The sequence below is a fragment of the Thamnophis elegans genome, chromosome 2, assembly GCF_009769535.1.
Source record: "Thamnophis elegans isolate rThaEle1 chromosome 2, rThaEle1.pri, whole genome shotgun sequence".
In the NCBI taxonomy this organism is placed as follows: domain Eukaryota; kingdom Metazoa; phylum Chordata; class Lepidosauria; order Squamata; family Colubridae; genus Thamnophis; species Thamnophis elegans.
In genome coordinates, this window is record NC_045542.1 from 120,664,349 (window position 1) to 120,688,170 (window position 23,822).

At 38.7% G+C, this 23,822-nt stretch overlaps 1 protein-coding gene across 1 annotated transcript in view; it reads right to left on the reverse strand.

The window, feature by feature from the left end:
- Positions 1-23,822, reverse strand: part of GRIP2 (glutamate receptor interacting protein 2) — a 118,608-nt gene that overhangs the window by 60,183 nt on the left and 34,603 nt on the right. The window contains 6 exon segments of the mRNA XM_032239103.1: positions 1,399-1,544; positions 12,830-13,016; positions 13,632-13,784; positions 16,519-16,644; positions 20,179-20,348; positions 22,906-23,053. Of these exon segments, the coding sequence (XP_032094994.1) occupies positions 1,399-1,544; positions 12,830-13,016; positions 13,632-13,784; positions 16,519-16,644; positions 20,179-20,348; positions 22,906-23,053 (930 nt within the window).

Consider the following 23,822-nt stretch of genomic DNA (forward strand, 5'->3'; position numbering starts at 1 on the left):
TTATTCTATAAAATCCCAGTTATTTTAGCAAGATCAAATTAAGTAGGAAACTATTAGTTTTCCTCTGAGATTTAGCCATTTTTCATTTTACAACTATAGACACATCAGAGCTTTGACAATCATCTAATGACAGGAGCAGCCTAAAAGGGGCCAGCAGCTGAGAACATGGAGATTGGAGGAGCAATTAACTGAAATGAAAACTGGAGCTATATAGGTGTCCCACCCAGTAACTTCCGGTGTCTTCTATAACTAAACATAATCACATTAACTGACTCTGAATAACACTTTCCCGCCTTTGTTAGTTACAACATAGTGCAATTGTAAAAGTGCTAATTAAAATCAGAAGATCCAAATTCAGTTGCGGGCCATCATGAGGTTCACCAAGAACCCTCATGTGGTCACCATCTCTTATCTTCATTCAGAAATTTGTAGTAGGGTGTGAAAGGAGTACTTCCTATGCAGAGGCATAATAAATATTGTCGGTGATAGAAGAAACTATAGATATAGTCCTCAATTTAAAAACATTCATTTAGTGACTATGAAGAGTTTCAACAGCATTGAAAAAAGAGACAACCAATCCTCATATTGCAACAATCCTCATGGTCACATGATCATAATTCAGGGACTTGGCAACTGGCATGTATTTATGACAGTTGCAGCATCTTGGGATCATGTGATCGCCATTGGTGACCTTCCCAGCTGGTCTGTGACATGCAAAGTCAATGGGGGAAACTGGATTTTCTTAACAACTATGCGATTCCCTTAACTAGTTATTTGCTTTACAATTGCAGCAAAACAGATTGTAAAATTGGTGGTGACCCGTTTAACTACTCCGTTCTTTAGCAATGGAAATTCTTGTCCTAATTGTGGTCATAAGTCCACAATTATACTTTATCTCATTCCTATGTCCGGTGAACCGAACTGAGTCAGAAATTTGGAAAAAGTTACTTATTTCTTATGAAAATGAATGATGTTTTTTAGACAGAATCAGACTATTCACAAGTAATTTATTTTTAATCAACAGAAATTTTATCAGTCTGAGATACTTTCCAACCAAACTATCTGCCATCTGAAGAATTCTGGCATTTAATCTGCTCAAAACATTGCTTTGCCATTATTTGTTTGTCTTTCCCTTAATCAAACCGACTTCTCTTAATGTACTTCTACTTAACTGTTGATACATATTTGGAAGTTTATATATGGCATACATTGTTTCTGGCTTTAGAAATCAATATAGTTGCCCAATACATCAAGATCATGCATCATGTCTAGTCTCTGGGTCAATAAAATAATCTGGTCAATGTCTACTGTTCTATGCTGCTGCTAACTATATTGAAAACAAAACAATGTAATTAAAAAATTAAAATCGGGATTAAGCAGGGGAAAAAAAAACCATACCTGCCACATCAAATTCAATCTCTAACACGACTTTATTCGTAAGTGCTGCATCTCGCAACAGCTGGTTGGCTTCCTCCATTGTCCCATCTTCAGTTGCAATGCTGTTGATGGAAAGTACTCTGTCTCCAACTTGTAGAAGGCCACACCTTTAATGAAGAGTGGTGAAGGAGGTTGGGAGAAGTCAAGAAAAAAAGACATTTATCAAGACTATGCAGCCCAGGGGTGTCAGACATAAGACCCATGGGCCAGATCTGTCCCGCAATGTGGTCAGATCTGGCCCATGGGGCCATCCTTAAAACTATAAGAGGCCAACCCACATCACTTCAACTGGTCTACCTGCATCACTTCAGCTCTGTTTACCCATGTCACTTTGACCCAGTCTACCCAATGAGAAGAGGAAACATGCCAGCAGTTTGGGGAGTGGCATCAATCTGGCCATGCCCACCCAGTTGGCCATACCCACCCAGTCAGCAGTGCTTACTCAGCGCCCCCCCCCCCAAGTCAACCACAGCCCTGATGCGGCCCTCAATGAAATTGAGTTTGGCACCCCTGATGTAGCCCCTTTCCCATGACATCAAAGAACAAGACTGATGGGGAATCCAATATGAAAGCTTACATATTTGAGACAGTCAAGTAAGAGAGGATTCATACACATGGATGGACTACTTGTAATATCTTCAAAATCTGATACTCTTCCCGCTCTCTTCTACCCGAGTGAATTAGGTTGGAGCCTGTCTGAGCTTCTTTCTAATGCTCCTACTTCTGGGGTTCAACACATGTTTTTGTAACTACAGTTTCTTCATGACTTTCTACATATACAAAGATACATTAAAGCTAACTTTAGTGTTATGTGAAAGCTGTTTTGAAGCATACTTTAATCTTACAGCAATCCAATTAACCATTCCTGACCCCACTGTCATTCAGACTAATGACACCAAAAGTCACATGATATCTGCAGTATTGCAAGCTGCAGCTTAGTCAGCTCACTTCAGTGCTTCAGCAAATCAGGTAACTTTTTTTTCTTCCTATTTTCCCCCTTGAAGCAAAATATACCCTTATGCTCCTTAATAGTTTGAAACGCTATTGCTGTATTTCTATATATAAGACTGAAGAAGCTACCTGGTTAAGCAGCAAAAGTTTCAAGCCAAAAAAGAAAAGAAGTCCAGTTGCCATGACTCAACTTTCAAGTCAGTACTATATTGTTTTAAGATACACTTTTTATACAATGTTGTCTTACATTTATTGTAGTGATAGTTCCGCATTTGGAGACTTGGGATAGCAGGAACAGAAGAAAAAACAAAAAGAATTACAGGTGACCCTCAAATTACAAATATAACCAGAACTGAGATTTTGATCAAAAGTCACTGCAGTCATAAATCAAGGGATCCACGTGACTTGTTCTGATGTTTTAAATGATTTTTAAAGCAATCGTTAAGTGAATCATGTGGTCATTAGCAAATCCTTTCTCCTGAATGAGTGTGTTTTGACAGGGACCAACAAAATACATTGTCAATTGCAGTCATGTGACTGTGGGAAACTACAATTCGTTGTAAATGTGAGCCATTGCTAAGTGGCATCAATGTGATTGTGTGATAGGGGGACCAATGCTTTATGATTATCAAAATCACTCTGAATAGTGAGATGGATACTTTTCAGAAAGAGAGAGGGTGAGAGAAAGAGAGAGAGAGAGGAGGGAGGGAGGAAGGATGGGATTTTATGAGCCATAAAGCATCCTTTTTGAGACTGTCATAACCTTGAATGACAGATCATAAGTTGGGGATTACAAAAGTGAGGAAGAATCAAGCCACAAGAAGAGATTCTGAATAGAAGAGGCAAAGGCAGTTTTAGAAACAAACTGAGCAATAAATAGGTGGATGCAGCAGTCCTCAGAATATAGGAACAGAGAGGTTTTGGATAGGAACCACAGTATAATCCAGGGGCAGGATTTTAAAATGAGTGAAGATTATCCTTGAAGATCCTAAAATAATGATGTGCAACTGTAGCAAACCACATAGAAACACCACAACCCATAAATGGCTGGGTAAATCTTAATGCTTTTAAAAGAAAAGAATTTATTTATGTATAAAGATCTTCCTATTTAGTAATTATATTGAAAAAGGCTGGAGAAGCTTTTGAGTAACACAGGAACAGCTCTCTGTTGAGTGTTTCTGATGTACCATTCAAAGACTGGGAAAAAATCCATTACTTGAACTGAGCTTCTAGCAAAATTGTCTAAACATCTTTGCATTTCTAATCAATAGGGGAAAAATCAAGAATCAATATATGATTTAGCCCAAGAATAGAGTACTTTGAAAATTTAAAAGCTTTATATCTTGGTTGTCTGAGTCCAAAACATTTTCTTTCCCTTATTAGTAGATTGAAAAGAGCTAATAGGCTATTAAGGCTCAAATCCTCCAGCTTTATACCATTTTGTGAAATGAAATTATAGCCGGTTGTTCCTTTAATAAAGACAGTGATGCAAGATATCACATATAATTATGATGCTGCCTTTACAAGATCACTTTTTTTCCTAAAAATAATAATAATAAAAGAATATCACAGAGATTTATATAGATCTTCAGAAGGATGAATATGAACAAAGTCACTGTTAACTTCGAAACAAACCTGGCAGGGGCCATTTTCTTGTTCTTCAGTTGCCACACAGTGTGGGGAGGGAGGAAAGGAGGATGGAATGCTTTTCTAGACACAACAAAGTGCTTTCTCATGAGAACCAAGGTCATCCTGCCAATTAACATAATCGGACAACGTGACCTGTGACAATTGAGAAGGGAGTTATTTTCTATTTTAATTATACTGAAACTATGGGAAAGATTTGGGGTTGGTTTTACAATTGACAATGCCGATATAATGTATCCAATAAAGAAATCCTTTGAGGAAGATTGCAGTCTCAGAGTTCTGGATTCGTTAGTCAGAATCATGACAATTTTCCATTAACAAAAAATCTAGAACCATTAAAAATGTATCACCATTTTTTAAATTTTTAAATAGTAGGTATTTGCCTTCTCCATCTTTCTCTTTGATTCTATTTAAAACACAGACTACATGCATGCATTACTTACTCGAGATTTGTTGCTAACAAAGAAGGCAGGATGGGCTAACAGTGAGCCACAAATGTACTTGCCTGCCTGCCGCTGATCATGATTGCTATAGCTATGTCCCCAAATGCAGAGATAGGGGACTGTTTTCCTGTTTGCAAACTCTGGAGCTGCTCCAACTTCTTTAGAAGAATTATGTGATTGCCTGGGTGAATTCTTGTTCCCTCCTTCCCAATTCCATGGCCGCATCTGTGATGTTCAGTGCTTTGGAGGCACATTGAGCCACTTAGAACAGAAATATAGCATGATGAAACAGATGAATGCTAGTTCTCCTGAGGTTGTGGCTAGAATACTAGAAAGATTATATCATACCCCATACTAAGTACTTTTAGAATTCACTGGGGTACAATAAGAGAGTACAACACTCTTGATATTCAACAACAATAAAAATATGAAGACTCATGGATAGCCTTGCATAAAGGTAAATGTTCCCCTAGCACATATGTGCTAGTTGTTCCTGACTCTAGGGGACGGTGTTCATCTCTGTTTCAAAGCCGAAGAGCCAGCGTTGTCCGAAGACATCTCTGTGGTCATGTGGCCAGCATGACTAAACACCTAAGGTGCACAGAACGCTGTTACCTTCCCACCAAAGGTGGTTCCTATTTTTTCTACTTGCATTTTTACATGCTTTCGAACTGCTAGGTTGGCAGAAGCTGGGGCAAGTAATGGGAGCTCATATGTTATGTGGCACTAGTGATTCAAACTGTCGAACTGCCAACCTTTCTGATTGACAAGCTCAGCATCTTAGCCACTGAGCCACCCTGTCCCTTGCAAAGCATATGACAATTTCATATATGTTCATGAAGACTGGTCAGGAAAATCTGTATCTAATGCTAAGAGAACTTTAGTATTAATCAGGGATGAAGGTTGTTGATTTAAAATACATAGTTGAATCTCATTGGTGTTATTTGGGTGTCCTCCCAGTTAAATGATAGACAGAAGCCTCTTTCCTACAGCATTATTCTTCAATGCCTGAGAAAATTTGTCATGGCCAGATGGCATCTGCAGCTAAATTTAAACAAAGAGTATTTGGTCTTTATTCTAATGAGGAGTGGCTGCTTGATCAAATGTTTCAAGATAGAGCAGTTGTGTTATTAGTGGAAGATGGAAAGCATATAATGCATCATGGTCATCCTTGCAAAATTCCACACATCCTTAACCTTATGATCAGCAACAGTAGTAATAAAAAATACTATTTTATTTTGATTTAGCTAAGAAGAATTTGAAGGTGTGACTCCTCCTACCTCTCGGCAGGTCTCGGCAGTGGTTCTCCTCCTACCTCTCGGACAGGTCGCAGTCGGTGTTGGTGGGGGGGCAGAGATCGTCCCCTAGGCCCCTAACATATGGGGTGCCGCAGGGTTCGGTCTTATCCCCCCTACTATTTAACATCTACATGAAACCGCTGGGCGAGATCATTCGGAGGCACGGGATAAAATACCACCAATACGCGGACGACACTCAGTTGTATCTGTCCGCCCCGTGCCAACTCAATGAAGCAGTGGACGTGATGAACCAGGGTCTTGAGGCCGTTAAGAACTGGATGAGAGCTAACAAACTGGTACTCAACCCGGACAAGACCGAGTGGCTGTTGTGTTTCCCTCCAATAATTTGGCCAGTGTTCCATCGCTCAGGCTGGGGGGTCAAATTTTACACCCCTCAGATAGGGTTCGCAACTTGGGAGTCCTCCTGGACCCACAGCTGACTTTTGACCATCACCTGTCGGCTGTGACCAGGGGGGCATTTGCCCAGGTTCGCCTGGTGCGCCAGTTGCGACCCTACCTGAACCGGGAGGCTCTCACAACAGTCACTCGAGCCCTTGTGACCTCTAGGCTGGAATATTGCAATGTGCTCTACATGGGGCTGCCCTTGAAGAGCATCCGGCGACTTCAGCTAGTCCAGAATGCGGCCGCGCGAGTGATTGTGGGCGCACCGCGGTTCGCCCACATAACACCCATCCTCCGCAAGCTGCGCTGGCTACCTGTTGATCTCCGGGTGCGCTTCAAGGTGCTTCTTACCATCCATAAAGCCCTTCATGGTAGTGGATCTGTGTACTTGAGAGACCGCCTCCTGCCAATTACCTCCCTTCGACCTATTAGATCGCACAGATTGGGCCTCCTCCGAGTTCCATCCGCCAGTCAGTGCCGACTGGCGACTACGCGGAGGAGAGCCTTCTCAGTAGCAGCTCCGACCCTTTGGAACGATCTCCCCGTGGAGATTCGTACCCTCACCACCGTCCAGACCTTCCGCACAGCCCTTAAGATCTGGCTATCCCGTCAGGCCTGGGGATAAAGATTTTAATCCGCCCCACCCGAATGTTGAATGAATGTTGTGTTTTATTATTTTATTTCTATTTTTACTCACGTATTGTCTTATGTTTTGTCTTGCACTCCCCCTCCTATGAATTGTAAGCCGCCCTGAGTCCCCTTAGGGAAAAGGGCGGCCTATAAATAATAAATAAAATCTAAAAAAATCTAAATAAAAATCTGACTCTACCTTCAGGTATTTCTCTTACTTATCCAGTGGAAAAAGCAGTGGAAAGGAGTTGGCATTTTTTTCATAACTGCTGAGTCTTACAAAGTTAGCTATTCTCACACTCACCCATCACATGTAAGTAATAACCTGTAGAACAAGCTTTCCAAGTATTCACATAAAATTGGGTCAACTGATTTGTTTCTAGAGGGAAAACTGTAATTTTTGCTGAACTGAAGATTATAGCCCAGTTTCATATGTGAAGTAACAAGGAATGAAAGCAAAAACAAAACAAAACAAGAACAACCATTGGAAAATGTCACATAATTATAGTAGCATACGACTGGAAGGGACCTTGGAGGTCTTCTAGTCTAACCTTAATTTTAGTAGCCAAATGTGTCTATGGCACCATGGCCACAATTTAGCCACTATGTCATACTATGACAGCTAGCAAAATACAGATGTTTTGTACATCCTTGAGTGCGTAACGTAAACCACTTAACAAAAAGCCTTACCATATCTGAAGAACACATAATTAAAATTCATAGAAGAAAATCTGGAGAATGAAAGAGTTTCATTTCTGTGGTTTTTTTGTTTTTGGCTTCTATCTGTGTGTGCAATGTAAATGTTGTTTGAATTATTTTTAACTGGATCAAAAGGCCTGTATATGCAGTGTATAATCTAGACATTTTAAATCCGAAATTGTATATAAATTGTTTTTCAGTGTATCTATCTGCCTTTCAGTAAATATTTCATGCTCATTCAACAGGGCAAACAATATCATCAAATATTAAACAGAATAAATCCACATAGTGAAACATATCCCCAAAATAATTGAAGCTAGCATAAAAGTAGAAGCAATAGAAATACTATTTTGTAAAGTAAACCAAGGCAGAACTCATTGAATTTTGGAGTTGTAAGGGATCCTGGAAATCAGCTAGGACAATCCTGCACTTTATGCAAAGTCATCATATATCATGCAACTCCAACATCCTTGGGGAGGAGAGTCTGATTTGGGATAAATAATTTCTGAGGATCTCTCACAAATCTGACCTTGTTTCCAAATTCTAAAAGCAACAATTATTTAGCCTCTATAGGTATAAACCCCACTTCCTGGACTCCTCTGAGTTAAGTATTTCATGGCCTTTGAGAATAAATCATGACAGTTCATCTTACTACAAGATTTGGGTGGTAGAAATGAGTCTTGCCCCAATTGTAACTTATCAAACAGAACACAATCTACTATGAAACACATTTTCTGCACTTAACCAGCTTAATTAGATAAAACAAAGATTTATTGGGTCCTAAGAGGATTATCATCAATGGCTGATCACATGTGCAGCCTCAAGATATAAACTTTCAGGGTTCATGGAATACACTGAAAATAAAATATCAATGTTTTTCTTGACTGGAAGAAACTGCAGCTTCAATTTTATGGAAGCAAATAAATGTTCCACCTGATAAGCAAGCCAGAATTCAGAGAAAGATAGTTGCACTTAGATAGAACGGAAGTCTGCGTGCTACTTTTGGGTACCACTGTAGTTAGCAGAATTCAAACATATCTAGTGCAGTTTATATCCTACTGTCAAATTCTTAAGAATAGAGGATTGCAGAACTAGCAAAGGAACATTTCTGTAGGATGGACATCCATAAATAGAGAATAACAGAGTTAGAAGGGAACTTGGAGTTCTTCTGGTCCAACCTGCTGCTCAAATAGGACACCCTCTACAAATAGCTGTCCAATCTCTTCTTCCAGTGATGAAAGTTCAAAACTTCCAGTGATGGAGCACCCACAATGTTTGGAGGCAAGCAGATTCACTATTTAATTGTTCTCACTTAATTCTAGGTTGGGTCTCTTTTTGTTAAACTTCCATCTAAAAACATCATAAAACGTGTGTTACGTTCCATTTAAGTATGCTCATGTTTTGCCCTTCTGCCAATGTTTTGGAAGAAGCGTAACAACAACTGGGTAAATACCACGCCTCATATACACAAACTGCTAACTTTACAACTATGATGTTTGTCAAATTTCCTAGTCCAACAATGTCCTGAAAGAAAGGGGCAAAAAAAAAACACCCTAGACCAAATTCAACTTCACCAAATACAGGTGAGACACAATACAATCTGAATTTGTACTTCGGATTACAACCCTTCCCAATATTATATATTTTTACAATCATATCTGCTCATAAAAGAGCTGCTTGGGGAAAAAAAAGACAAGTACAAAATGTGTAACATAAATACACATCACGTTCTAGACTGCATAAACAGAGGGATAGAATTAAGAGCAACAAGATGATTAGGGGACTGGAGGCTAAAATATATGAAGAACGGTTGCAGGAACTAGATGTTTCTAGTTTAATGAAAAGAAGGACTAGGGAAGACATGATAGCAGTGTTCCAATATCTCAGGGGTTGCCACAAAGAAGAGGGAGTCAAACTATTCTCCAAAGCACCCAAGGTTAGAACAAGAAGCAAGGAGAGAAGTAACTTAAAACTAAGGAGAAATTTCCTGACAATTAGAACAATTAATCAGTGGAACAACTTGCCTCCAGAAGTTGTGAATGCTCCAACACTAGACGTTTTTAAGAAGGTGTTGGATAACCATTTGTCTGAAGTGGTGTAGGGTTTCCTACCTAAGCAGGGGCTTGGACTAGAAGACCTCCAAGGTCCCTTCCAACTCTGTTATTCTATTCTATATGTTTGAAAGCATTGAAAACTTTCCTCATTCTTACAATTTGTCTGAAGGCACACAGAGTTTTATGATAATAAATTATATTATCATAGCACGAACTATTTTTCTTCTCCAATCTAGATTTATTTGCTCTGATTCAATTTTTCACCATGGATGTATTAATGGTAATAGTAACAAAACAAATCTTTTCTTTTCATTTGCTGAAACTGCACCCAACAGCAATACCTGTCCTTACTTATTACAAGTAATCCTTGACTTATGGATGGAGCCCCCACCCCATCACAGCTGTAAGTAGCGACTATTGTAAATCAAATCACCCACATGACTGACCTGATTTTATGACCCTTTTTGGGGTGGTCATTAAATGAACACCATAGTTGTGAAGCAAACCAATGGTTGGCTATGGGTTGGTTTTGCCAACAACTGGCATTTACTTTCAGTTTTTGACAAAAAATAGTCAGTGAAATGTGATCATACGACTATGAAAGGCTACAAATGCCCATAAATAAGGGCTGGTTTCTGAGATGTGGTTATGTGAGGAGGAGTGGGCCTCTAGCTAAGATTCTGTGCAGTTCGGAGAACCTCCAGACCCCACTCCTGGCTGGCCTCACCCACCCCTCCCCTCCCAGGAGTCCCGATGTGTCCCATTTTGGATGCAGGTAAATGCAGGGCACATGTGGAGGCTCAGGGAGGGTGAAAAACAGCCGTACCAGATGTTTCTGGCCTCCAGTGGGCCTCTGGAGCCTGGGGTGGCTGTTTTCGCCCTCCCGGAGGCTCAAAGAAAGCCTCTGGAGCCTGGGGAGGGCAAAAATGCCCCCCTGCTATGATGCAGGAGGTCAACTAGGCCATGCCCACCATGGCCATGCCCACCAGCAACCGGGCAGAGAACCCCTTGCTAAAATTTTGAAGCCCACCCCTGCATATGACCATTGGGGGGGGGAGGGAGTTGTTGGAACTTCAGAACCAGACTGCAAAGTATTCCCAAAGAGTACTGTCATAACATTGAACATTTGCTAAGTGACTGGTCGTAAGTCAGTGACGTGCGCTGAGCTTTATGGCTGGTGAGGCAGCTTTTTAGACTTGTGGACTTCAACTCCCAGAATTCCACAGCCAGGCATGCTCAGTTCTGATTTAAAGCAACAGCATTTTTTCCCCTTGCAAAATAAGTTTTCCCATTCTTTTTCTTCTCCCTCCCCCTCCTTCCTCCTTCTCTCTCTCCCTCCCTCTCCCCTCTCTCAAACAGACACACGCACACAGAGAAGTTGGATCCCTCTCTCACTCACTCTCAAACAAACACAAACACAGAAGTTGGATTGGATATATTTTCCAAAGGCTTGAAAGCAGCTCCTCTGCCATACCCCCCCATTCCCCTGCTGCCTTCAGATTGGAGCCTTTGATTGCAGGTGAATCACGTTGCCTTTTCAGTGAAGCTGGGCTTATATACTTTTATCCAGCTGTGTGTGTGTGTGTGTGTGTGTGTGTGTGTGTGTGTTTGAAAAGGTAATGTTGTTCTGCATGCAATCAAACTTTTTGAATTCCTCCCCCCTCCCCACACATGCACCTTTTCCAGCTGTTTCAGAGAAGATTTCAACTCTGCCCTCATGAAAGGCCAGAGCTCTGTGTCAGACTGAGCTAGTTGCTCCCAGAGAACTCTAAAAAGCCTCTAAAAATGCCCTCTACAGGAGGCAAGAGAACACGTGCCTCCTTTGCATACAGATTTTTTTGCTTTTTAACCCTTGCTTAACTCTTAAAAGGTGAAAAATTGCTTATGCACAGGAGGCCCCTAGTTCTCTAGCCTCCTCCTATAGTTAACACTAAGCACTGTTCCAAGTCACTGTGACTTGGAATCTGGCAGCATCTACCTTGGCTTTAATTATTTTTTAAAAAATTCTTTAAAATTCTTTCCTTTTCCTCATGACTGGTGAGGCCACGCCTCCCCTGCCTCTAGTGACTGCATGTCCCTGTTGTAAATTGAGGTCTACTTGTACATACAAACACACACTTGAAAAGGAATCCCTGTTACAGAAGAAGTAAAGTTACGGCTGTCCTTCAGGCTATGAATGCAATATCAGATTAATCTATTACTTCTGATGCTGTAGCAAAGTGGTCAAATTTAGATCACAGAGCAGAGTGCTCTTTGAGTTAATCAAGCTGTCAGGATAATTATGGTGCAATTTTAATGATTTGTGATTTCATGGTAGGCTGCCTTTGACTGTTCAATTCTGAATTTTACTACAATACCACAAAGTCCAGACTGAATTGTTCCTTTTAACAAATGCTGAAAACACTGCGATGTATAACAAAATAGAACAGAATTGGCTATTTTGTTAATTCTTTTATACCTGGTAGATGACAGAAGCTCCAAGTACTTGCCAGTTAAAATTCAGAAGAAGTATATAGTACTAAAATGTTCTGTCTGTTCATTTGTAACCTTTAATCGGGCAACGTGGTGTATTCTAGGGCAGCAATTTTTGAACCAGGATACCTCAAATAAGCTACCTTATAGAATCAAACCAGAATCCCGGATCCATTATTCCTATGGGATTGAAATTGGCAAAGCCGTGGTGGCCTCAATGCCATATTACTTTTCTTAGAAACCCACAATCTGCATGGTGCAAGGGAAGATGAGAAGAGTGTATACCTGCCCTGATTCCTACCTCCCTTTTGACCTTGTGACCCATCAGCTGGCAGCAAGGCCTGATGGGCAAATGAGAGTTTGGCTGCTTTGGAAGTGAAGCCAAAATTTGAAATGTTTCAATGGCAGTGGTGGTGAGGGAATTTAGATTCCTGCTGCACAGGGCTAGTTGGAGGGCACCTTGGATAGAAGGGGACTTGGGAAATACACCAGGAGAGGAATGCTATCAGTGGAGTTTTCCTTGTGGTCTGCAGTTCCCTTTGTTTTTCCTATACTGAGCAAAGTGGTAGGCAGTTCCATGTCAGCTGAGGAGGCGGAAGAAGAGGAAGCTTTACTGGGACTCTGCTGAGAGTCATGGTGGGAGGGGAAACAGCATCAGTCTATATGTTATATCTTGAAAGAACGATGGCCCAATGGGTCATGGATTGTCTAGTGATCTCTACAGGGAAGGAGGGGACACCTCTGTTAACAAGTGGCAGCACTACCCTCCTCATCTGAAACCCAAGAGGTCTCTAACCTTTCGGCTGGGCTGTCTGGCTCAATGAAACGGATGAGAGGCGGCGAAGAGAGGGTTTCGGTAGCAAAGATCCCACCCTGGAGCTGCAGTCCAAAGCCGTTCAAGGGGTCTCCTCTTAAAATCACCTCTGTTGTTTCTGTATGAACAATCTGCCCACCAGGACCCACAGTGCTGGAAGCTAATGATACTGAAACAAGAGAGGGACACAACCAAGTTAGCACTTTAAGGAAACACTGGACACTTCATTTTCCAAAGAGAAACTTAGAAACCAATTTTATGAGGGAGACAAGTCAGCTCAAAGAAACTGCCATCAATCTTAACAAAGCTCTTTGGAGAGAAGGGCTGCCCCCTCGGATAAGAAGATATGTGTCCGCCTGCACCATCATTCCTCTACCTCTCTTCTTAGGTAGCTAGAAGAAAGTATGAGAAAAAGTCTAGATGAGAAGGAAGAGTTCTGGTGAATGAAGGCGAATATACGTGTCCCAGGATAATATTGAACAATCGAATCTGGGTCGGTCACCAGGACCAGAAGTTTTATCTTTCTTCTGGGCTTTTGGACTTGTGCTGAAGATGGGCTCCAGCACAAGTCCAAAAGCTCAGAAGACAGAACCTATTGTCATGATGAATGGCCCAGATTGGATCGTGCAAGAGTTTGGAGGAAAATTTAAAGGGAACTAACAAGAATTTATCACCATGATCATGATAAAATGGACATATTGTCCATTCCCTTTAATTCTTCAAAAAAGGGGGAAGAATTTTGAAGATGAGCCTGAATAATCCTGCAAGAGCTTGTGATCCTTACATGAACTTTTGTGCTCCTTCTTCCTCTGTCTTCTCCTCATCAGTGTGGCCCGTGGGCTCATGGGATGATTGCTTCGAGGTAGAGTATTGGAATTCTGGTAGGCCAACCCTGATGTGTTCATTGTGGGAGATGCAAAGTTGGAAGCTACAAGAGCTAGATAAAAGACAAAAGAAGTCATTTTAGTATTTGATGTGAACTCCTACTTGTTCAAAGCAATTGAATCCAATTCTCAATTATTAGTCAAAAAAGAAAATATGTCATTTTGTGTCCCAGTTTTACTAACACATTAATAAAGATGAGTAAATAGCTGATCATACTTTTCCCATTCCCAGAGTATCTTACTAAATATTACTAAATTAACAATCTTCCAGCCTTGATTTTAGCATCTTTGCTGACCTACACAAATATTTAAATTTGCCAAAATAGAAAGGGTTTTCTCAAATCCTATGCAGAGTATAGAGATTTCCTTTTTATTCCCATTCTTTTGGAAATAATTGGGAAAAACTGAACTCTTTTACCACATACTGTGTCTCAAGGACAGGACAAGGAAGAGATTTGCAAGGAGTACTGAGAATGGTAAAGAAAATGCACTTTTGAAAGGGAGGCGGGGCTACAACATGACATGCAATCTTGGGGCTCCAGGATTGCTGTTGATATCTATATTGCCAGACGGTCCTTGGACCTAAACCGTCCTGTACAGACGATGATAGATAAGGGCACATCCTGCTGATCTCAGGGACATCACAAAATCCCTGATTGATACAGGAGAAGCAGCTAATGAAGCTGCACAACATTGGTACAGCCCACTGCAACAGAAGCAGAGCAGGAGAGAGAGTGTGTTGAAAATGGTGAGATAAATTTTACTATTAGAGAAGGGAAAACCCAAAAAGACTTTGAGTAAAATTAAAATTGAAGATAGAAGAGAGTAAGCGGTGAATTAGCCTGAATTAAAACTATTGTGTTATCTTTTTTTCTTTAATCTCGTTTCTTTTTTATGGATGGAATTTTTACAAATGCCTCTTACTTTTAAATTGGATTGGTCTCTTTTTTTCCTTCTTCTATTTTTCCTCATTATCTGTATTTGTGGATTAAGAATCTCTTTCCTCTCAATGCTTGGCTGGATCGTAACTCTTAAGCATTTTATGCATTTTTTTCTTAAGCTTGGAGCTTAGAGAGAGAGGTAAAAGCAGAGGGAAAGGAAGTAACACTGCCATCTAGAGACTGGAGGCTTGGTTACATCTGATATCTCAAGGCTATTGGCTTTGTTTACTGAAAGTGACAGAGAGAAAACACGTCTTTTTTATACAGGTGCTCTTTTGGAATAAAGAGAAAGCCTTGACTTGAAAGATTACACTGAATTTATTTGAAACCTAGCAAAAAGTCTTGGATGTCTTACTGGCAGTGTTTACACCCTGGAAAAATGGCACAACATGAGGAAGAAAAGGAATTTACATTGCAAAGAATTATGCTAGAAATTCAAAAAGTCCTAATAAGCACAGAAAGAATTAAAAAGAGACTTGAAATTATAGAACAAAGAACAGAAAGAATGGAGGGAAAAGTTGAGAATATTGATGAAACAATGATGAATTTGAAAATAGAGTTCAAAAAATTCCAGAAAAATATGAACAAAGTGATAAGAAAATTATTGATATTGACAGCAAACTGAGAGTGGAGGGAAATTAAACAAGTGGAACATTGAAAGGAGAGGTTGATAAACTGGATCTCTATCTCAGACCTCAAAACATGGAAGAAGAAAATCTGGCAGAAACAATGAGAGTAATTTTGGCAGAAGCACCAGTGATAACCAAAGGCAAGCTGATGGAAGGAACAGATGGAGGGTTTCAAGTCTTCAAAAGATATGCAATGAACAACAAGTTGCCAAGAGAAGTCCACATGAGATTTATCTAGAAAATAAATAGAATACAGACTTTCCAAATGGCAAGAGATATTGGACAGCACTACTATTGGAAGGATACAGGATGATGAAATGAAATGTTACAATAAAAATTAAGTTAAACTTAGTTAAATTTTGAGTATTATGTATAAGACAAAGTAATAATAGTTATAGTCTAATAAATGATTATAAATGATAATAATGCACTTATATACACTAGATTGCTAATACAAAATTTTATATAAACTGTAAGTGGAAATATAAAGATGTAATGCCATTGGATGATTTCAGGATGATGTAATATAAATTTATTTTAAATTTAGCATGCTTCACATAAAAAGGATATAATAATAGTTATAGTCAATGAATGTTTAATAATTATAATAATTGTATACATATATATTAGATTGATTATATGAATAATGGAATGTGCTGAAATGAGTAAGTTGACATATGAAATTAGAGAACAAGAAGATAAACAATTTTATAGGATATGGGATTTATTTTATCAGTGGTTAGATTTTAAAAAACAGCAACATGGAATTAAAAATTATTAGAGAATGTTACCAATTTAGAATACCTCGTTTAAAATGAAGAAATAACAGTGAAAGTCAAATAAATGAAGCGTTGTAACAATAATGCATATAAATATATCTGATTGATAATACGTGACTTTATATAAAGTTTAAGTGATGATCATGGAAAGGATGCACAATCGACACACTGTACAGAATGAAAGATGTTTTTATGTTATGTTTTCTTTTTTAAAAAAAGAAAAAGAAAATGCACTTTTTCCAAAAGACCTTGAGCAAGTGAGTGTTCAGAAGAAGAGAGAGAAGGTTTGGCAATAGGAAAGGGCAAAGCTGGTCCAGAAGAAACAGCTCATTGAACAGATTTGAGTACACAGAACTGTTTGCTAGGGATTCAGATTGTAATTCACAATTCAGATTGTGACTCCATAGATCAAGAAAATAGAAACATAGGCTACATTACATTTACAATAGTCCTGGCTGATGGTCTGATTCCAGGTAGGTGTCTTGCAATGTCCTGGATGGTGGGTGTGGCAATAGCTGACGCAAGGATCCCAGCAGTGGTGGTGTTCACTCTTCTGTACTTTGACTTTTGCCAACAATAGACAAATAAGGTAACAAAAAGAGAATGTCAAAAATCACAGGCAACTGAAACCAGTTAGTTGGCTCACCACTAAAAGTATTTTTAAACACCCATTTGCACACATAAAAACAATAATCATCTGTCAAGGCTGCCATTCTGCTAACTTCGCATCGCAACTTGCCAGGTAGACATTAGCAACGGGAGGAGGGAGAAAATCGGAATGTGGGAACACAAGGAAGGGGTTGTTGCTTTTTGGTTGTTGCTTGGCTTGATGTGCTTTGGAGAAAAAAATATTCAACAAGTATATTGCACAGTGGCTCATATAGTTTATTTGTCTTCCACTTTCAATCTGAAAGGACTCATTTTTCCTGCACTTTCAAAACCACAGGATCAGGGAATAATGATGGTGAAAGGGCAAATTCAATAGCGCCTTTGAGGAAATATATTTCTCTTTTGTGAACTTGCAATAAAGTTTCCTCTTGATAATTTAAGGCACGTTACTCTTCTGTTTCTTACATAAAGTCAGGGTAAGCACTGCTGAATTAAAGAGCACATACTTCTCTTTTTGTTTCTTATTGTGGATCAAACAGTGAACCTAGCTTGTAATAAAGGTAAAGGTAAAGGTCCCCCCACACATGTGTACTAGTTGTTTCAGGCTCTAAGGGCGGTGCTCATCTCTGTTTCAAAGCTGAAGAGCCAGCAATGTCCGAAGAAGTCTTCGTGGTCATGTGGCCAGCATGACTAAATGCCAAAAGTGCACGGAGTGCTGTTACCTTCCCACCAAAGTGGTCCCTATTTTTCTACTTGCATTTTTACATACTTTCAAACTCCTAGCTTGGCAGAAGCTGGGACAAGTAACTCCGTTATGCAGCACCAAGGATTTGAACTGCTGAACTGCCGACCTGCTCATAGACAAGCTCAGTGTCTTAGTCTCTGAGCCACCATATCCCCATAGCTTGTAATACTTCATGATAAGTCTAGAAATCAGACAGTAGAGAATCCTGTTGCAAAGAGCTTAGCCACATTGCCCCAAGAGCTTTAATAAGTACAATGGGTAGTCTACAAAAGTGGGAACAGAAGCTCCTGATATTACCCATGGAAATTACTGTTTTAGGTCAAAGGAGTGTGATATAGCTACTTGTCACAGCAGTGTCCCTTGTCAGAGAGCTAGTCCTTCACAATATTGGTACTCCATAAACTGTACTTGAACATTCAATTTATAGAGAGTATCTCATTCCTGAAGGATGGTTATTAGAGTGTGCAAAATTAAAAGAGCTGGGGTTAAGCTCATGAATAGAAGAGACAGCCTTCATAAGCACCAGTTGTAAAACAAGACTGGGAAATACAACCCAGGCTGAAACATCTGCCAGAGAACCTAGTCACATTTCCTGGTTGTATTCAGAACAACTTCTACAAAATCACCTTCCAAAAGTCTGCAAACATTATCTCTACTAAACAACATCAAGCTAATCCTCGTGAAGTGTTTCCCTACTTCAGAAATAATGTGTAGTGTTAAAAAAAACAAAAAGAATGAGAAAGTGAGTTAAAAAAAATCTGTGATTTTTCACTTAGAAAACTTCCCTCCAAATTTACTTTGCAAAAAGTTATTTTCATGAAGAGTTATGGATCATTGTAATACAAGCATCTAGAAAACCACTCTTTCTTCTATATATTCGAAGGTTAGAATATTAAAAATGCTGACAAGCCTGGCTTACCAGCTCATTTAAAAAAAAAGTTGTTATTTAGGAGGTACTTGAGATGAAGACATTCTGATGATTTACAGAACGTAAATCTGTGTTTCATTACGTTTAGAGGATTATGAATTGTTATAGTCATCGTTTTATGCATTGATGCTGAATGATCATTGTTTTTATGACTAGTGTGTTGACACTATTTATATATTGCCATGCTATTTAGAGTTTTAATGGCTGAAGTGGCATGGAAGCTAAGCAAACAAATACAACAAAGAAATTCACACCTTGATCCCAAGACATTTTCAAATGCAGCCAATAGACTACAATTGAGGATAGGGACACCATTAAGAAAATCACAGATTGGATACATGGGAAAGAATCTGGGTAAGAAATGTGAAATTTACACAACCTCAAAATCTGAGAGAAAATTTTTACAAGATGTTCTATAGATGGCATTTAGATCCTAAAAAGTTGGCTTCTATGTATCCGAATGTACAGCCTAAATGTTGGAGGTGTGGTTCTCTCGACGCTACATATTATCATATATGGTGGACCTGCCAAAAGGTTAAGGCATTTTGGATAAAAATATGGTGGGTCATGCAAAATGTTTTTAAAAGAAGGATAAAGTTTATTCCTCAGTTATTTTTACTAGGTATATGTACTGACTTTACAGTGGTAGAGACCAATTTGATTCTGCACCTGATAACTGCAGCAAGACTGTTGGTGGCGCAATATTGGAAGAAGGAAGACTTGCCTACAATCCAAGAATGGACATTGAAAGTAACAAACTTAGCCGAAATGGCTAAAATATCGGCATATCTCAAAGATCATTCAAATGAGATATATAAACGAGACTGGAAAAAATGGATTGACTATATACAAAATAAATACGGGACTAAGAAATTCCAGTTAGCCTATGCTTAAGATCAGAAATGATTTAAACTGTTAAAAGTCAGTTCAGTAAGAAGAAGCTAAGGTCAATCTAGAATGTCATTAATTTCTTTATTTCTTTTTTCTCAATAGATTTTAGACTGTGTTAGTTAAAAATCCATACCGTGTACGGGTTCTGGGAAGTCGGGGGGGGGGAAGGAGGAGGGGTGGTGGGGGGTGGGTGGGAGGGAGGGGTACACACAACAACAAAAAATTGTACTTCAATGTCTTAATGATTGACAAATGATGACATATTTGTGTTTTTTTAAAAAAGAAAAAAAAATAAAAAAGTTCTGTTTAAAAAAAAAAAGAAAATCACAGATTTTGATATATGAATCATATTAGTGTTCATCAATTAATTGCATTCACATAAATGTGCAGATCAGTAGGCATACAGCTACGAAACCAACAGCATACATTGTTTTTAGAATCTGGACATATACCTTGTAACAAATACATGAAAAGTCCCTTTTACCTAAACCATTTTTTTTTACAAAACCAAATAATTAAAATATTAACTAGAATTTGATCTATTCATCAGCTTGGCCCATGGCAGGAATGGCATTGGCTATTCCTTCACTAGTGATTTACAGTGCTTTCATAACATCACTCAGCCATCACTGAAGTGTTATAAATCCTCTGTTCATCGCTATTATTTTGGCACAGTGATGGTTGTCTAGAAGACACTCATTTTCCAAAGTAGAAAATTAATCACACCAATCCACAAGAATCAATAAAAGGCGAGGTTCCTGTCTCCTCCCAGATGGTCTTAGTTTTGTTTTTTTGTGTCCCCCCCAACTGTATCTAACCCCACATTTCTGTGTAATCAGGATGGTGATGGGTATTTTCCCCCAGGAATACACTTGCCCAAAGAAACAAATGTATTTCACATGTTATGCTCATCCATAGCACATACCTGTATCCAGAGGCTTGAGGGGAAGTCTACTGTAGTGAGCAGGGAGTATCTCTAGCTTAACAGTTTCTGATGTGGCTGCTAACAGCTGGGTGGCTTCCAACAAGGAACAATGCTCTGTGCTAGTCCCATCAATGGAAAGGATATGATCACCTACATGCAGAGCCCCACATCTGCCAGAGAAACACACAACCACAGGCATATATTGCAGTCACCTGTGGTTAAAAGTAGAGCAATTCAAAATCCATCAAAGTCACACAAAAGTTGATGACTTTGCATCATACATATTCTTTGCCATGTTCTTTGCCCAGATTCAGCTGAAACCTTATTTTTAAAATGCCAGAAATCCAGTTTTGAAGTTTCCTGGTTGAAAAAACCCCCGAAAGAACAGAGGTTTTATCATGAAAGAACATCAGTCAGGTTAACTGAACTACAGGTAACCCTTCCCTAAAAATTAAAGAGAATATTTTCACATGGTTAAATGGGATTTCAAACGTATCTTTATCGTAAGAATCTAAGGGAACATTTTAAACAACAAAAAAATTACTGTGGGCTTGTTCTGATTTCATTTTGTTATTTGCCGTTTGCCATTGTTTCTAATAAAAAAGTTTAAACTGTTTGTGAAGACTATTTGCATATGGCATTTGAAAGAATGTAGCACATATTTCCTATGCAAAGGGAAAAATAGCAACAGCTGATGTAAAATTACAGGAAAATCAGTTTATTAAGTGCGCCTGTTGAAGTATTTGGCCAAATTCTAGTTCAAAGATGACAATGAATACAATTTCAGAAAAGTAGCATAGTATTACCAAGCAGGTACTGTAGAGATCACAGTTTTGCTCTTCAGCAAGTCACTGTGGAATGGCATGAATGTGAAAAGGAAGTTCATTCATTTTTGGTGATAAAATATGGAATATTATGTAAAAGTATGGAATATTTGGGGTGACTGGGATACCCTGTACTGAATGTTAGTTAGTGGTTGAATGCAATATGGTATTCTGCCAGTTTGGCCTAGTTTGGGCAAATCGGTAATGGCAGCTATGGGAGACTCCACCCACCTGCCTAGAAGTCATCATGGATGCTCTGTGCATGCGCAGAAGAATCTGCAGAGCATTTCAGGCCTGATGTGTAGGATGTAAATTGTGTATAAGGACAAAATGAAACAAGGATGTAAACTGTGAATGAGAATAGAAAGGCAAGGAGGTGTCAATTCCCCTTAGTGTATTTATAATAATAGCATAAAAAACGCTCATAGTGACATTTCAGGTATTAGTGCGCATGTAAATATTTGTACAGATAACACATATCGTTGGCTGAGAACATGAGAACTCTTACAGTGAATGTCAGAGACCATATGATACAATAAGGAATATGGATCTGAAGATTTCGAATATAAAAGTTAGTTGCCTGAAAGGAAAAATGGAGTGAATGACTGTAAATTGCATACAAATAACCAAAAAAAAGGCAAAGTGTTGGCTCTTATACTTCAGGAGGATGTTGAAGCTGAATGGAAAATGGATGGGTAAATGTAGAAAATGTTGGTAGAAAAGGAATGAATAGCAGGCTTGTTGCAGAGAGAGAATCTTTGTTGAAAGACAGAAAAATTGTTTTAAATAAGAGTATGCCTTTACCCATTTTGTTATATGAAAATATGAGCTATCAGGAGAAACAGAAAAAATGGGGACAGAAAGATTCATTTAAGAAGCATGTTTAACAAAAGATAAGGTCAAAAACTGAAGGTTGAGAAATGAATTGAGTACAAATGGAGTGATAAATACAAAATAAGTATGTCGCGATGGCTTGGTTATATAGACAGACTTGATGACAATTAAATTGTGAAATACTTTTATGAAATAATAAATAGGTCAAAAGGAAAGGAAAAACAAAGGAAGCCTGTGGTTGGATGAAGTAGATGACATCCTGAGAAAAATATAAATGATAGTTTAAAGAACAAAGAACAATATATAAAGCCCTATATAACATACAGAGAACAAGAATAGTTTGCAAGACTAGAAAAGGAGAAACAGGAACAGTGAAATGTAAACCAGATTTAGTATTTTTTTCTTGTCTTATCTAATTCCTTCAGTTTAATTGGTTTTATATTTCTTATTGTTGTTGTTTTTTTGCAGAAACATGCCTTGCCATAAAAGGCATGCAGTTACCTTTCGATGCAATAGATAAGTTTTTCGAGAACTAATTAATCTGCAAGTGTTCATATTAAAAGTCCAACATCATTTTGCAAATTTTAACAGGGTTAATTTATTTCTGATAAGCCAACTTAGTTAACATTGAACAAGAGATATACTTCATTTCCAATGATATTATCTAGTGCCCAAGATAAATTCAGTTCCTTTAAGCACTGCATTATAATCCTGAGGGTTTTTTCTACTGATATAGACATGAAAGCCAACTGGGAGACTTTGGGTCAGTTATTCTCTCTTAGCCCAACCTACTTCACAGGGTGGTTGTTATGGGGAAAATAGGAGGCAGGAGCATTAACTATTCACATCACCTTGAGTCGACAAAAAATAAAGATAGGGTAAAAATCAAATACACAAATAAAGTTTTCCCTTTATGTTAGAAATGTAGTTTGTGCAGAATAGCACTTATACAGTGCTGTTTTTCCCCCTCAAGCTTCCCCCGATTTCACCAGAGGAAAAGCATGCTAAACAGAAATTAATATTAAACCAAACATATCTGGGAGAACATAATCATAGTTCAGCCTCCTACCTGTCTCCCACACTAGCTGGCTTGATCTTCTCAATGATTATGACCTGTTTATTCCGATGGGTGTTCATTGATAATGTGATTCCTAGGGCAGAGCCGGGAGCCTTTGCAATTTCCACTAGCAAAGGGCCTGACGCATTGGCTACCATATCTATAAATAAAAAAGGCATTTGGAATTAATTCTGCTTAGCTTTTTCCCAATGGGAACATTTTATGTGTTAGGTGGGAATACCAACAGTATTTATGATATGCTCGGCATATATGGTCACAGAGGAGTCTGGATATTATGTAGAACATAATACTACACAACCTTTAACATATATTGAAATTCAGAAATTCAGGACAAACTATAAAGCAAGTAAAATCAATCTCTAAAATCTCTATGTTTGAAAATGTTCCTTCTCAGCTACTGCTTAAAGATCACAATGGTTAACAAAATGACAGACAGACCATAACAGGCAGCCCAAGTCAGCAACTGGAATAGGGTTTTTTTAATAAAAAAATAATTATAATTAATAACTATAATTAACAGTAAACATTATACAGGACCAAGGAGAGCTCCAGGGCCAAAACCAGAACTTTATTTCATTGTAAAATCTGATATCTGAAGGATTATTGTCCCATCTTAAGGAGGAACCATTTTCTAATAAGCAGTACCTAATGGGGTACTTTGTGACATTTTTGCAGGCATTCTGGCATCTCAGGAGAAGAAACAGGTGTATCCTACCTAATATCCATGCAAAGTATTCAAAGTTATTTATGTTTATTCAAAAATAGAGCATACAAATAGAAGGCAAAGTACATACAGTGTGTGAAGGTTTGTTGTTCAGTCACTAAGCCTTGTCCAACTCTTTTCAACCCCATGGACCACAGTATACCAGCCCCTTTCCCCCATCTTCCACTGACTCCCTGAGTCTTCC